The sequence below is a fragment of the Myotis yumanensis genome, unplaced genomic scaffold (genome assembly GCF_028538775.1).
Source record: "Myotis yumanensis isolate MYYU_CA2020_CCGP unplaced genomic scaffold, mMyoYum1.0.hap1 SCAF_2, whole genome shotgun sequence".
Taxonomy (NCBI): Eukaryota; Metazoa; Chordata; class Mammalia; order Chiroptera; family Vespertilionidae; genus Myotis; species Myotis yumanensis.
Window position 1 is genome coordinate 31,563,787 of NW_027223753.1, and position 13,722 is coordinate 31,577,508.

The 13,722-nt window shown below is 47.1% G+C and overlaps 1 protein-coding gene and 1 pseudogene across 1 annotated transcript in view; one reads left to right on the top strand and one right to left on the bottom strand.

Moving 5' to 3' along the window:
• Window positions 1-13,722, top strand: part of LOC139001772 (vitamin D3 hydroxylase-associated protein-like) — a 32,765-nt gene that overhangs the window by 9,317 nt on the left and 9,726 nt on the right. Inside the window, exons 2-8 of the mRNA XM_070403302.1 lie at window positions 9,362-9,475; window positions 9,615-9,764; window positions 10,102-10,235; window positions 11,005-11,211; window positions 11,877-11,917; window positions 12,330-12,454; window positions 13,363-13,488. Coding sequence (XP_070259403.1) covers window positions 9,362-9,475; window positions 9,615-9,764; window positions 10,102-10,235; window positions 11,005-11,211; window positions 11,877-11,917; window positions 12,330-12,454; window positions 13,363-13,488 — 897 coding nt within the window. The remainder of the gene's footprint in view (window positions 1-9,361; window positions 9,476-9,614; window positions 9,765-10,101; window positions 10,236-11,004; window positions 11,212-11,876; window positions 11,918-12,329; window positions 12,455-13,362; window positions 13,489-13,722) is intronic.
• Window positions 2,660-3,262, bottom strand: LOC139004378 (large ribosomal subunit protein eL15-like; annotated as a pseudogene).

A 13,722-nucleotide genomic window follows, 5' to 3' on the forward strand; every position in this document is an offset into this window, starting at 1 on the left:
GGGCTGAGGGATTCCCCCCCACCCCCAGTGCACAAATTTCGTGCACCGGGCCTCTAGTATCCTATATAATAAGAGAGAAACATGCAAATTAACCATCCCTCCACTGTGCTCAAGCCACGCCCACAAGCTAATCAGGAGTGAGTATGCAAATTAACCCAACTAAGATGGCGGCGGCAACGAAGCTGGAGCGAGCAGGAGGCTTGGGTTGCCCCTGGTGATGGAGGAAGCCAAGATTCCTGCCTGCCCTGGCTGGCCCTCAGCTCCGCTCAAGGCTACAAAGTTTCAATTATAGAAGATAATTAAATCCCAGAAAAAAGAAAGAAAGAAAGGAGAGGCTGGGAGCTTGGGTCGCCAGGTGGTATGGCCAGCCTGAAAATGACCCGCAGCTCCTCACCCAGGCTGGCCACACCCCCATAGGGGTGAGGGTTCCCCGCTGGGGGCTTGGCCAGCCTGCAAACAGCCATCAGCCCCTCACCCAAGCTGGCCAGGCACCCCAGTGGGATGCCCACCCTGATCTGGGAGACCCTTCAGGGCAAACCAGCTGGCCCCCACCCATGCACCGGGCCTCTATCCTATATAATAAAAGGGTAATATGCAAATTGACCCTAACAGCAGAACAACTGGGAATGACTGGTCACTATGACACACACTGACCACCAAGGAGCAGACGCTCAATGCAGGAGCTGCCCCCTGGTGGTCAATGCGCTTCCACAGGGGGAGCTCTGCTCAGCCACAAGCCAGGCTGATGGCTGCCAGCACAGCGGTGGTGGCGGGGGCCTCTCCTGCCACCTCAGCAGTGCTAAGGATGTCCGACTGCAGCTTAGGCCTGCTCCCCGCTGGCAAGTGGACATCCCCCGAGGGCTCCCGGGCTGCCAGAGGGATGTCTGACTGCCAGCTTAGGCCCAATCCCCAGGGGAGCAGGCCTAAGCCAGCAGATGGACATCTTCCGAGTGGTCCCAGACTGTGAGAGGGCACAGGCCCGGCTGAGGGACCCCCTGAGTGCACAAATTTTTGTGCACCGGGCCTTGTGTGTGTGTGTGTGTGTGTGTGTGTGTATGTGTGTGTGTGTGTATAGCCACTTTTACCAGTGGCCATGTAAGGACAACTGCCAGGGAGTTATAGCCTCAGGGTTTTAGATGACACTGAGTACTTGCCCACAAGGGTGCCACCAGGGGCATCATCTCTCTAGTAGATATGTAATTTAACCTTCAGTATTGGTGGTGAGCCTGTGGACTGGCAGTGAGTGCTGGGGTGGTCCCTGGTGGGTCCTATTGAAAATCCTTAGGGATGGGGAGCAAGCCAAGGGGTGGGCACAGGCTGACCCTCCACAGTCCCTGAGGGAATCAGAGGTTGTGCCTGGAGGGCCCTCATGGGCTGAGCATTAACCCTTTACTGCTGGACTGTGAGGAGTCCCAGCGGAGGGCCTGAAGCAGCTGGGGTGGTGGTATGCTCAGGGGAGTGAGTTTTTGCTAAGTGACTCAGAAGGATTTCAATATTTTAGCCACAGTGCAGCTGTGGGGATGCATGCTAACTGAATGCCCACCCTGTCTATGCCTGGGCCTTCCTGAAAGTCCTTGTGGCACACAGGCTGAGGAGTTATATTTAAAAAAATAATTTTTCATTTTTCAATTACACTTGATGTACAATATTATATTTGCAGGCATACAACCCAGTGATTAGACATTTATATATCTTTCAAAGTGATCGCCCTGATAAATCTAGTACCCATCTGACACCATACAGTTATTGACTATATTCCCTGTGCTGTAACCTTACATCCCTCTGACTATTTTGTAACTACAAATTTGCACTTCTTTATCCTTTCATATTTTTCACCCAGCCCCCCAAATCCTTTTCTATCTGGCAACTGTCAAAATGTTCTCTGTATCTATGAGTCTGTTTCTGCTTATTTTGTTTTTTAGATTCCACATGTAAGTAGAATCATATGGAATTTGTCTTTGTCTGACTTATTTCACTCAGCACAGTACCCTCGAGGTTCATCATGTTGTTGCAGATGGCAAGATTTCATTCTTTTTTATGCCTGAGTCATATTCCATTGTATATATGCACCACTTCTTTTTTATCCATTCATGTATTGCTGGACATTTACTAGTAGGTTGCTTCTATTTCTTGGCTATTCTAAATAATGCTGCAATGAATGTATAGACGCATATGTCTTTTCGATTTAGTTTTTAGGGTTTCTTCAGACAAATACCCATAATTGGAATTACTGGGCCCTTCTATGTCTCTTGTTTTAAGCTCTATTTTGTCTGATATAAGTATTGCTACCCCAGCTTTGTTGTTTTTTTTCCATTTTCATGGAAAATATTTTCCATCCCTTTACTTTCAGTCATGTGTGTCTTTTGATCTGAAGTGATTCTTGTAGACAGCATATGTAGAGGTCATGTTTTGTTATCCATTCAGCCACTGTATGTCTTGATTGGAGCATTTAATCCATTTGAATTTAAAGTAATTGTTGATAGGTATGTATTTATAGCCATTTTATGTTTCATATTTTTTATCTTTTCTCTTTTCTTTTTTATCTTAAGAAGACCCTTTAACATTTCTTGTAATACTAGTTTGGTAATAAACACCTTGAGCTTTTTTTTCCCTGTCATAAACTGTTTATTAGCTAAGACTTTTACAAACATTACTTATATTAGAGGTAACAATGGAGCTGGAGAGTATTATACACCCAAGCTGCATGGCAAGAACCACCAATAATGTGGTGGGAGTTGTGGCCCTTTCTAAGACAGGGCTCTTGCAGCCTGAAGATGTCAGCCCTCGCATCTCCCTGTGCTAGTGGGCTGGTGTGGTGATCCACTGGTTGCCAGGATTCCTTCTGATAGCCTTATGGAATGAAATAAGGATAACCTCAAAGAATTTGTACACGTGGAATCTTTACCAACCCAGTAAGAACCCAGGTCTCTTAGAGCCCCACAGTGGCATCCAGCTTGCTCACTCCTCAGCAGGAGGCTGAAGGTTTTGAGAAAACTTTAGCTGGTTAACACCATGATGGAAAGGCTTGCTGTGGTCACACCCTTAGGAACTGGGTGTTTGAGGCCACCATGACTCACATGACATAACCTGCTTGGCCTTGTATATCAGCCTGCATGCTTTATAAGGCTGAGTGGGGTGGGGCTGGGGGCCTGTGGAGTGCAGAGAGCTGACAGTACTGCCAGCAGCACACCCTGAGAAAAAAGTATGTTACATAGGACTGCTGCTTCTTCCATAGCTCCTGGATGCACTTGTAAAAGCCCATCCTGCTTACCCGATGGCTGTAGCCTCCTTTTGCCTTTTCTTGTCTGGGAAGCTCTTCATCTGTCCTTCAGTTCTAAGTGATAGCTTTGCTGGGTAGAGAAATCTTAGTTGTAGGTCCTTGCTTTCATCATCTTGAATATTTTGTGCCAATCCCATCTGGCCTGCAAAGTTTCTGTGGAGAAATCAGCTGACAGCTTTATGGGAGCTCCCTGGTAGGTAACTAACTGCTTTCCTCTTACTGCTTTTAAGATTCTCTCTTTGCTCAGCCAGTGTGGATTAGTGGTTGAGCATTGACCTATGAACCAGGAGGTCATGGTTCGATTCCCAGTCAAGACACATGCCTGGAACTCAGGCTCCATCCCCAGAAGGGGGGCATGCAGGAGGCAGCTGATTAATGGTTCTCTCTTATCATTGATGTTTCTATCTCTCTCTTCCTCAACCTTCTTATCTCTGAAATTAATAAAAACATATTTTTAAAAAAAGATTCTCTCTTTGTCTTTAACCTTTTGCATTTTAATTATGATGTGTCTTGTTGTAGGCCTCTTTGGGTTCATCTTGTTTGGGACTTTCTGTGCTTCCTTGACTTTTATGTCTATTTCCTTCATCAGGTTAGGGAAGTTTCTGTTACTATTTTTTTCAATTCCTTGCTCTCTCTCTTCTCCTTCTGGCACCCCCATAAATCAAATGTTTGTATGCTTACACTATCCTCATTTTTAAAATATGTTTTTCTTGATTTTGGAGAGGAAGGGAGAGAGAGAGAGAGAGAGAGAGAGAGAGAGAGAGAGAGAGGAACATCAATGATGGGAGAGAATCATCAATTGGCTGCCTCCTGCACACCCCTAACTGGGGATTGAGTCCACAACCCAGGCATGTGCCCTTGACAAGAACTGAACCCAGAACCCTTCAGTCCATAGGCCAATGCTCTATTCACTGAGCCAAACCAGCTAAGGCAGTCCTCATTTTTGACATCAAAATTACAACTAAACTACAGAACAACCATCATTCAGAACCACTAAAATCTGGCTGAATGGAAGTCCTATGATTCTTGAATTTAAAAAGAAGTCACATAGAGACTGGTAGGAGGGGCTGAGATGCTGAACAGACTGGTCCTACACTCATATGTGGCAGATAAAAATTGGGAGGGATATCTTGGCTGCAGAGACCCCCATGAAGAGGAAGGGGTCCCGGGGCCCTCTAGTCCAGGGTTGTAGTACCAAGAAGAGAAGTTCCCATAACTTCTGGCTGTAAAAACTAGCAGATATTGTGACTGAGGGAGACGGAGGGCAGCTGGAATCCTAGGCAGTTCCTGTTAACGGGCCTGTGCGTGGACTTACTCGGACTCACTCCTTTAGAGCTCCAGCACTGGAGCAGCAGCTTGAAATGCACCAGAGATGTACAGGGAGGAACTGAATTGTCTGGCATCACGATGAGAGTTGGCAGTGTGTGTGTGTGAGATTTCTTCCAGACAGAAATGCTGGCAGAAGACATTATTCCTTTGATAACCCCCCGCCCCCACTACCCTGAACCTCCTAGCACAGAGCAGGCAGGCAGATGCCATATTGAAGACTCCATCAATCTGGCTCACATTGTTTGCCCATCCCCTGGTGTTGCCTAAGGCCCCATTCTACCCAACTTTCAACCCACGCAAGCTGTTTCCAGTGACTTTTCCATGTGAATGGCCTGTCTTGGCTCATGCTTCATATCTTCCTAAAAATCTATCAAACAAGTAGCATCTGGCTTCAGTGTGTCCCATACCTATTGCTATGTGGCCCCAGGCCTGGCTCTAGCAATAGCCGGCCTTGGTTCGCAACTTGGCCTCAACTGGGCACCTCCAAGGTCAGCAGCTATCTGCAGTTCACTTTGTAGCTCATGCCAGGTGGCTCTGGGCAGAACACAGGTGGAGGCCCCAGAGCCAGAGTACCCAGTGGACAGCTTGAGGCCACATTGAAGCACCACCACCCAACTACCTTCACAAACAACACATTCAAGTGGTGGACTCAGTGAGCACAAAGCTCTGATGAAGTAAGTCCTGTTCTGTTGAGTAAGCCCCTGCACAGCTGGTTCTCCACAGTGGTCAGAGGTCATTGGTCAGTGGTCACAGCCAGTTCTTGCTTGATTGACCTGGGGGTAAATCCCTCCCATTGATGAGCCAACAATAATCACGGCCCAACTATAAGAGGAGGTTACACAGCCCACATGTTGATCAGAGAGGCTGTACCACTGGATTCTACAGAACACCTACTACATCAGGCGACTCTACCAAGCCTGGGAGATGTAGCAGCTCTATCTAATACATAGAAACAAACACAGTGAGGCTGCCAAAATGAGGAGACAAAGAAACATGTCCCAAATAAAAGAACAGAACAAAACTTCAGAAAAATAACTAAACAAAATGGAGACAAGCAATCTACTAGATGCAGAGTTCAAAACACTGGTTATAAGAATCCTCAATTAACTTCATGAGAACTTCAAAAGCATAAAAAAGAACAAATCAGAAATGAAGGATACACTAACTGAATTGAAGGGTAATTTACAGAGACTCAACAATCCAAAAAAAGGAGGATCGTGTACAAAGCCTCTGGGACAACTTCAAGCATTCCAACAGTCACACTATCAGGGTGTTCGAAGGAGAAGAGAGAGAGCAAGAAATTGAAAACTTATTTGAGAAAATAATGACAGAAAACTTCCCTAACCTGGTGAAGGAAATAGAATAAGATGAAGCCAAAGATGTCCACACCAAGACACATCATAATTAAAATGCAAAAGGTTAAAGACAAAGAGAGAATTTTAAAAGCAGCAAGAGAAAAGCAATTAGTTACCTACAAGGGAGCTTCCATAAGACTGTCAGTTGATTTCTTAACAGAAACTTTGCAGGCCAGAAGATATTGGCAAGAAATCAAAGTGATAAAAAACAAGGACCTACACCAAGATTACTCTACCTAGCAAAGCTATCAGTTAGAATTGAAAGACAGATAAGGAGCTTCCCAGACAAGAAAAAGGTAAAGGAATTCATTATCACCAAATCAGTATTACAAGAAATGTTAAAGGGTCTTCTTGAAGAATAAGAATAAGAATAGGAAGAAGAAGAAGAAGAAGAAGAAGAAGAAGAAGAAGAAGAAGAAGAAGAAGAAGAAGAAATGAAAAAAGATAAGCAATAAAATGGCAATAAATACATATCTACCAATTGAATCTAAAAAAAGCAACAACAAAATAAAAGAACAAGCAGAACAGAAACAGACTCAATAGATACAGAGAACATTTTGATGACTGCCAGGTGGGGGTGGGGTTGGGGGATGGGTGAAAAAGGTGAAGGGATTAATAAGTACAAATTGGTAGTTACAGAATAGTCATGGTGGTGTAAAGTGCAGCATAGGGAATATAGTCAATAATATTCTATTTTTTTTAAAATATATTTTATTGATTTTTCACAGAGAAGAAGGAAGAGGGACAGAGAGTTAGAAACATCAATAAGAGAGATCGATCAGCTGCCTCCTGCACGTCCCCCACTGGGGATGTGCCCGCAACCAAGGTACATGCCCTTGACTGGAATCGAACCTGGGACCCTTGAGTCCGCAGGCCGACGCTCTATCCACTGAGCCAAACCGGTTCGGCTCAATAATATTCTATTAACTATGTATGGTATCAGATGGGTGCAAGATATATCGGGATGATTATTTAGTAAATTATGTAATGCCAACGTAAGAAGTGTCCAAACCTGTAAGAATTTTTATGACTTTATTTGAGCCAAACTGACAACAATTGCTGGGAAGCAAAATCTCAATGGATTGAGAAAATGCTCCAGAGAATGACAGTTTTGCATCCTATTTTATACATTACAATCAAAAGAGGAGACATAAGGAGGGTTTTATAAAATTCATTGGTGAAATGGACATAAGACCCTGGCGGGTAGGGGAGGCCAGGGGATTGTCAAGGGCGGGGGAAAAAAAAAGGACACATATGTAATACACTTTGTAATACTTTAAGCAATAAAAAAAAAATTCATTGGTGATAGATTAGGGAGGTGGGAGAAAGCAAAGTGGGAAAATCTACGGGATTGGATAAAAAAAGTTAAATGAAGAGACACATACTTCTTTTACATTGGTGGGTAGAGGATAGTTAATAATTAACATTTATAGCACATAGAGTGGTATATATATATTTTTAAATTCTTTATTAGTTAAGGTATTACAAATGTGTCCTCATCCCCCCCATTAACCCCCATCCTCCTCCCACCCCTCCCCACATAGAGTGGTATTCGGGGAACAAGATAACAATGAGGGAACAAGATACACTGACCTTGGGCTCTGGTGGGAGATTGTGCCTTGAGGAGTCTGGGGAAAAAAGGATAACTCAGACATTGAAAAGGTACGTTATCTTAGATGCAAAAAAGACAATAGACAGGCTCATTTAAGGTAAAGATCGCCTTTTTGTCAAGGAATATATGGGCCTAGGACTTGACAACCCTTCACAGCTCGCTTTCAGTTAAGAAGTTTTAATTTCAGACCATAGAGCCAGTAGAGCAGCGGTTCTCAACCTGTGAGTCTCAACCCCTTTGGTGGTCGAACGACCCTTTCACAGGGGTCGCCTAAGACCATCCTGCATATCAGATATTTACATTACGATTCATAACAGTAGCAACATTAGAGTTATGAAGTAGCAATGAAAATAATTTTATGGTTGGGTCACAACATGAGGAACTGTATTTAAAGGGCCAGAAAGTTGAGAACCACTGCGAGGGTAATGGTGAAGATATAGATGACATGGGTTAAAGTCCAGGCTCCCTTACCTTGTGCAAGAGAGTAACCTCTCTGTGAGTCAGTTGTCTTCACTGGTGAAATGGAAATGATAAGAATTGGTGCATGCAAAGTATTTGAAGATGAACACATTGGTGTATCTGAAGATGAACACATGCTATATGCTTATTTTGAAAGCCTTATAAACCACACTGACGAGAATGGTGTTGTAACTTTATTCTGAGGGCAGTTGGGACCTATGATCAGATTTAGGTTATATAAGATCTTAAAAGGATCACCCAGGTTGTAGTGAAGAGGTTGAGCTGGAGGGGAATAGACTTGAGGCAGAAGGTCCAATGAGGAGGCTGTTGAGAAAACTGAGAAACACGGAAGGTTCTAGGCAGGAAGGAGGCTATGGAGTCAGAGGTGGGAGATAGGAAGGAGGCAAGAACACCTATTGGCAGTACGTATTGCTAAGGGAGTGGTCACTGGGGTCCTCCTGCCTCCGTGGGGGGATGACTCAGCAAGCGTGTGGATCCAGGCTCTGCCACTTACTAGCTGTGTGTCCTTGGGCAAACAGTGCTCTCTCTCTGTCCCTCAGGGTCTTGACTGGGGCTGAGGACTAAGGGAAGACAACTTTGCCTTCCTGAGTGCCTGTTATGTTCTAGGGCCTTGTCATGGAGTCCTGAGGGGGTAGTGTTAGGCTTTCCATCATTCCCTGAAGGACCCAGCTCAGAGCAGGTGGGGGGCCTGTCTGTGGTCATCCTACATGACTGACTAATGATTGACTTCTAGTCCTTTCCTCTCTGAGGACACCTAGGCCATGGCAGGGGAAGGGGCCCACCCTGGGTTATCCAGTTGAGCCATAGTGTGGCCAAGGCTGGGTCTCAGCTTTCCTGCCAGTAGACTCGTGTCCTTTCCCAAGGTCAGATCAGCAGGGATGGGAGGACTAAATAAGAAGGAAATGTGGGATGCTGGATTGCTCCCCTGAAGGCAAATCACACAGAGCTGAACCTCATTCCCATAACCCCTGAGTCTCAAGATATGCATGTACTGTCACTCCCACTCGAATTGTGCCCCTTCTGAATAGCAACACTAGGGGTCAGACTCTCCTCTGTGCCAAGCCCTGGACTGGGCATTGGGGAGGCAGAGACAGAAGGGAATATCTGTTTCCTGTAGGTCTTTCATGCCAACCTGGAGACAGACCAATAAATGTTTTTAATGCTAAGGGTGAACACAGGGATAGATATGTACTGAGCACATGTACATGTGTACAATGGAGTGTATGGGGAGTGATGTGGAGTATGTGGCAGTGGGCCTGAATGGATCAGTCTTTGATATCTGTCCTTCCCACCTCATTTCCACAGGAGCCAGGCCTGGACCCCAAACCCATTCTGGCGCTGCCCCTGGTGGAGCTGGCTCAGAAGCTGCAGGCGGAAGAGCTGAGTCTGGAGAGTGTCCTCTGTAGCTACTTAGAGGAGGTGGGAGTTAGGGGTCAGGGTGAGGACTTAAACCTGCCTCTGGGCTGGAGTGGGGATGGAGGCAGGGGCTGTGGTGACTGAATGTCCTGTCCCTGGCCTCACCGTGAGCCCTTATCTGGTTTCCCTCAATGTTGCTCAGGCGCTGAAGGTGCACCAGGAGGTGAACTGCCTGACAGATTTCCTGGAAGAATGTGAGGAACAACTGCAGGCATTGAAGAAGCTCAAGAAGAGTGAGAGAGGCCTTCTCTATGGGGTCCCCATGAGTCTCAAGGACCCCTATGACTGCATGGTGAGTCCTGGGGTGTATATTCTCAGGTGTACATGTATGTGTGGGTGCACACATGCCACTGAGCCTGTGAGTATCTGAGTGTGTGACATGGGCAAGTTACTTAGTCCAGATGCACAGCTGGAAAGTGGCCAATGGAGACTGAACCCAGCAGCTGGGTTCAAACCGAAGCCCAAACTCTTAACCACCATGTTCTTCTGCCACCTGTGAATCCACCTAAGGTGCTGCAGTGTCTCAGAGGGTGTGAGAATGGATGTGGGTGGGGGTCGAATGGGGAAGAGTCTGTTCACTGTAACTACCCTGACCCCCAAGGACTGGAGTTAATGTCACTTTCCTGCAGGGCCATGACTCTACGTGTGGCCTGGCACAGTTCCTGGAGAAGCCAGCGGCCAAGGATGGGGTCCTTGTGAAAGTGCTGAAGGCCCAGGGGGCTATTCCCTTTGTTAAGACCAACATCCCACAGACACTGCTCAGGTCTCTGAAGTGGGCAGGCTGGGGCTGGGGCTGGGGCTGGGGCTGGGGTCAGGCCCAGGACTGAAACAGCACCTTGAAGTCCTGATTTAGAGCAGAGGGTCAGGTGGGAGTCAGTCATGCAGGCCTCAAGGATGAAGGTTCTTGGGCAAGTCTTTGTGCCCTCTGAGCCTCAGTTTTCTCCTCGTGTGTGGGCTCAATGGTCTCTAAAGGCTCCTGGGCTTGGAGGGTCTGAAAAGTTATGTCTCTATTTCTCTCCCAGCTTCTGTCTCTAATTGGTCTTCTCATCTTGTATTCTCTCCTCCCCATTCATCCTTTAGTGTGTCCAGTAAAAAAAAAAACATAACAAAAACATTGGTTTTAGAGAGAGAGGGAGAGAAACATTGATGTGAGAGAGAAGCATAGATCAGTTGCCTCCTGCACACACCCAATCACACCCTGATGGAGGATTGAATGTGCAACCTGGGTATGTGCCCTGACCAGGAATCAAATGTGCAACCTCTTGGTGCATGGGACAACACTCAACCAACTGCGCCAAACTGACCGGGGCTAGCACGTCCATTTTTCTGACAGCAGAGCTGTGGGCTCCTTGCTCCTTATTTTAGGAGGTGACTGGTGCCTGCTATGGTTCTTTCCTGCAGCAGTGGCATCTCACCTCAGCCCTGGGAGGAGCTCATGAGTTGAAGCAGCCAGTGGTCAGCCTCTATGTGGGGAAAGGGCAACATTCCCCAGTCAAACCTTCACCTCCCAACTCCTTTTCTGCATCCCTCAGCTATGACTGCAGCAACCCCATCTATGGACAGACCCGGAATCCTTTGAACTTAAAGAAGACCCCTGGAGGGTCTTCGGGGGGTGAAGCTGCTCTGCTGAGTAAAGGGGGTTCCATCCTGGGCATGGGTACCGACACAGGGGGCAGCATCCGTGTGCCATCCAGCTTTTGTGGTGTCTATGGCCTCCGGACCTCAAGAAACCGCCTCAGGTACTCAGTGGTGGTGCTGGGGTGGGGGTGGGAAGAGCAGGCTTAGCCCAGCCTAGAGGAATTAGGGGTCTGGAGAACAGAGGGGCCTGATCCACACATTAACTCTCATTCACTCAGCCTAGTACTAGGGGAAAGTGGTGAAGGTAGGAGGGCTTCAAATAACTCCTGCCTCAGCCACAGCATGTTTGTTACAGGTGGCAGTGGAATAGACCTTCCACTCATTCATTAACTCATTAGTTCATTCATTCATGCATCTTACATTTATCCATTTACCTACACTTTGAATTTTCAGAGGCAGGGCAAGGAAAGGGAAGGCTTCCTGCAGGAGGCAGCATTTGAGTTTGGTTTTGAAGGCTGGACATGCAGAGACGGTATGGAGTCCAGAAGGCTGTACTGTAAGCAATTAACTGCTTGGAGCAATATGTGTTCATGGAAGAGCTCGAAGAGGAAGCTATGGAAGTTGATACTTTAGAGCCTTGAAAGGCAGTCAAAGAGATCAGAGTTTGTGTTAAGGGGAATAGTGAGTTATGAGAGGGTTGAAGCAGCTCTCATACCTGTGTGTTAAGCTCTGGGGGAGTGCATTGGCTGGGTGCTGAAGCCTCCTTGGCACCCAGGCCCTTCCCTTCAGGTGCTGAGCTGGGCTCTTGGTGGGTGGGGATTTGCAGCTACACAGGAATTGCCTCTGCTGTGAAGGGCAAGAAATCAGGTAAGCTCCTGTCTGTGCCTATTAAAAAACAAACCAGCCAGCCTTTCTCCAAAGGACATTTCACTCAGCCTCGATCTCAGACCGATCAGCCCCACTGGTGATAAAGGCATCTGGGAGAAGGGACTTCATGGCTTCTGCCTGGCCTCCCCTAGCCCAGTGATTCTTGCCCCACTGAGAAGTGCATTCTGTTACCTTGCTTTAATCTTTCCTGTCCCAGATGAGATTCTCCCTCCAGACACCAGAGCTGCTTTGGCAGGTTTATCAACTGCGCCTGTCCTCAATCCCTGACCCAAAACGGCCCCCACGAACTCTTCCTTTGGCCCTGATCATGGTCCTGGGCCCCACCCTCTGAGGCCAGGGAGTGGGGGGTCCCCAGAGCAGAAAGGATGCCTCCTTCCCCTCTGCTGTGCAGTGGCCACCGTGGCTGGCCCCCTGGCCCGGGATGTGGACAGCCTGGTGTTGTGTCTGCGAGCCCTGCTGAGTGAAGACATGCACCAGCTGGACCCCACTGTGCCTTTCATGCCCTTCAGGGAGGAGGTAAGCCGGGTTGGGGAACAGACCTGGAGGGCTCCTTCCTCTCCCCTCCCCTCATTCCTCATTGACCTGTCTGCCAACCCCTCTGAAGATCTCATTTCCTAGCCCAAGGTGCAGCAAGCAAGATGCCCACATGTTCAACTCCCTACACACATCCTGGTATGATCAACCTATGATCATTGTCTGTCATCCATTCTTTGCCTCTGTTGATCTCTCCATCCTTATCCTGTTCTGACACTTCTTTAGCTTAAAAATGCTCATGTCTATTCATCTACTAGTACTTATTTGCCCACCCATTCAACTCCAACTATTCATTCATCCACCTACTCCTCTATCCATTCAAATCTCTGCCTACCCACCCATTTACCTTCTCATACATCCACCCACTCATTCATTCATGAATTGATCTACCTATCTGTTTCATACACCCAGTCACTCACATCCCCATCCATTTCTTTCTTTTTTTTTTTAAATCTTCACTGGTGGATATTTTTCCATTGATTTTTGGAGAGAGCGGAAGAGAGAGGGAAAGACAGAGGGAAATATTGATGTGAGACAAACACATTAATTGGTTGCATCCTGCATGCGCCCAGGCCAGGGCCCGGACCTGGGAGGAGCCTGCAACTGAGGTATATGCCATTGACTGGAATTGAACCTGGGACCCTTTGGTATGCAGGCCAACGCTCTATCCATTGAGCCAAACTGGCTAGGGCCCCATCCATTTTTTGTTATTCCAGGGGAGTCTCCAGAGGAGCTAAAGCCTGAAAAGTATATAGGAAAGCCTATATGTGGGTAAGGCCAGCTGTGGCCCAAGGCCCCAGTCTATAAGTCTGGCTCCTGGAGAGAGTGAGATCACCTTGTCCCCAGCCCAATCTCCCATCAGAGCCCTACTCTTCTCCTCTTGCCCCCAGATATACTCCAACACCCGGCCCCTTCGAATTGGCTACTATGAATCAGATGGCTTCTCTCAACCATCTCCTAGCATGGCCAGGGCTGTGAGGCTCACCTGCAGACTGCTCCAGGATGCAGGACATGAGGTAGGCTTACTTAGCCCTGGGGAAGGGGGGTGGAGTTTGGGGAGAAGGCTGGACTGGTGAGGATGCTGGACTGGACCATTCTTGGAGAGAAAGGAAATTATATCCAGCATGTGCTGGGGTGTAGGGGAGGCCAGGGGAAGGTCAATAGGGAGGAAAAATAAAGGAGACATATGTATTACTATTTGTAATACTTTAAATAATAAAATAAAATTTAAAAAAATAAGAAAGGAAATT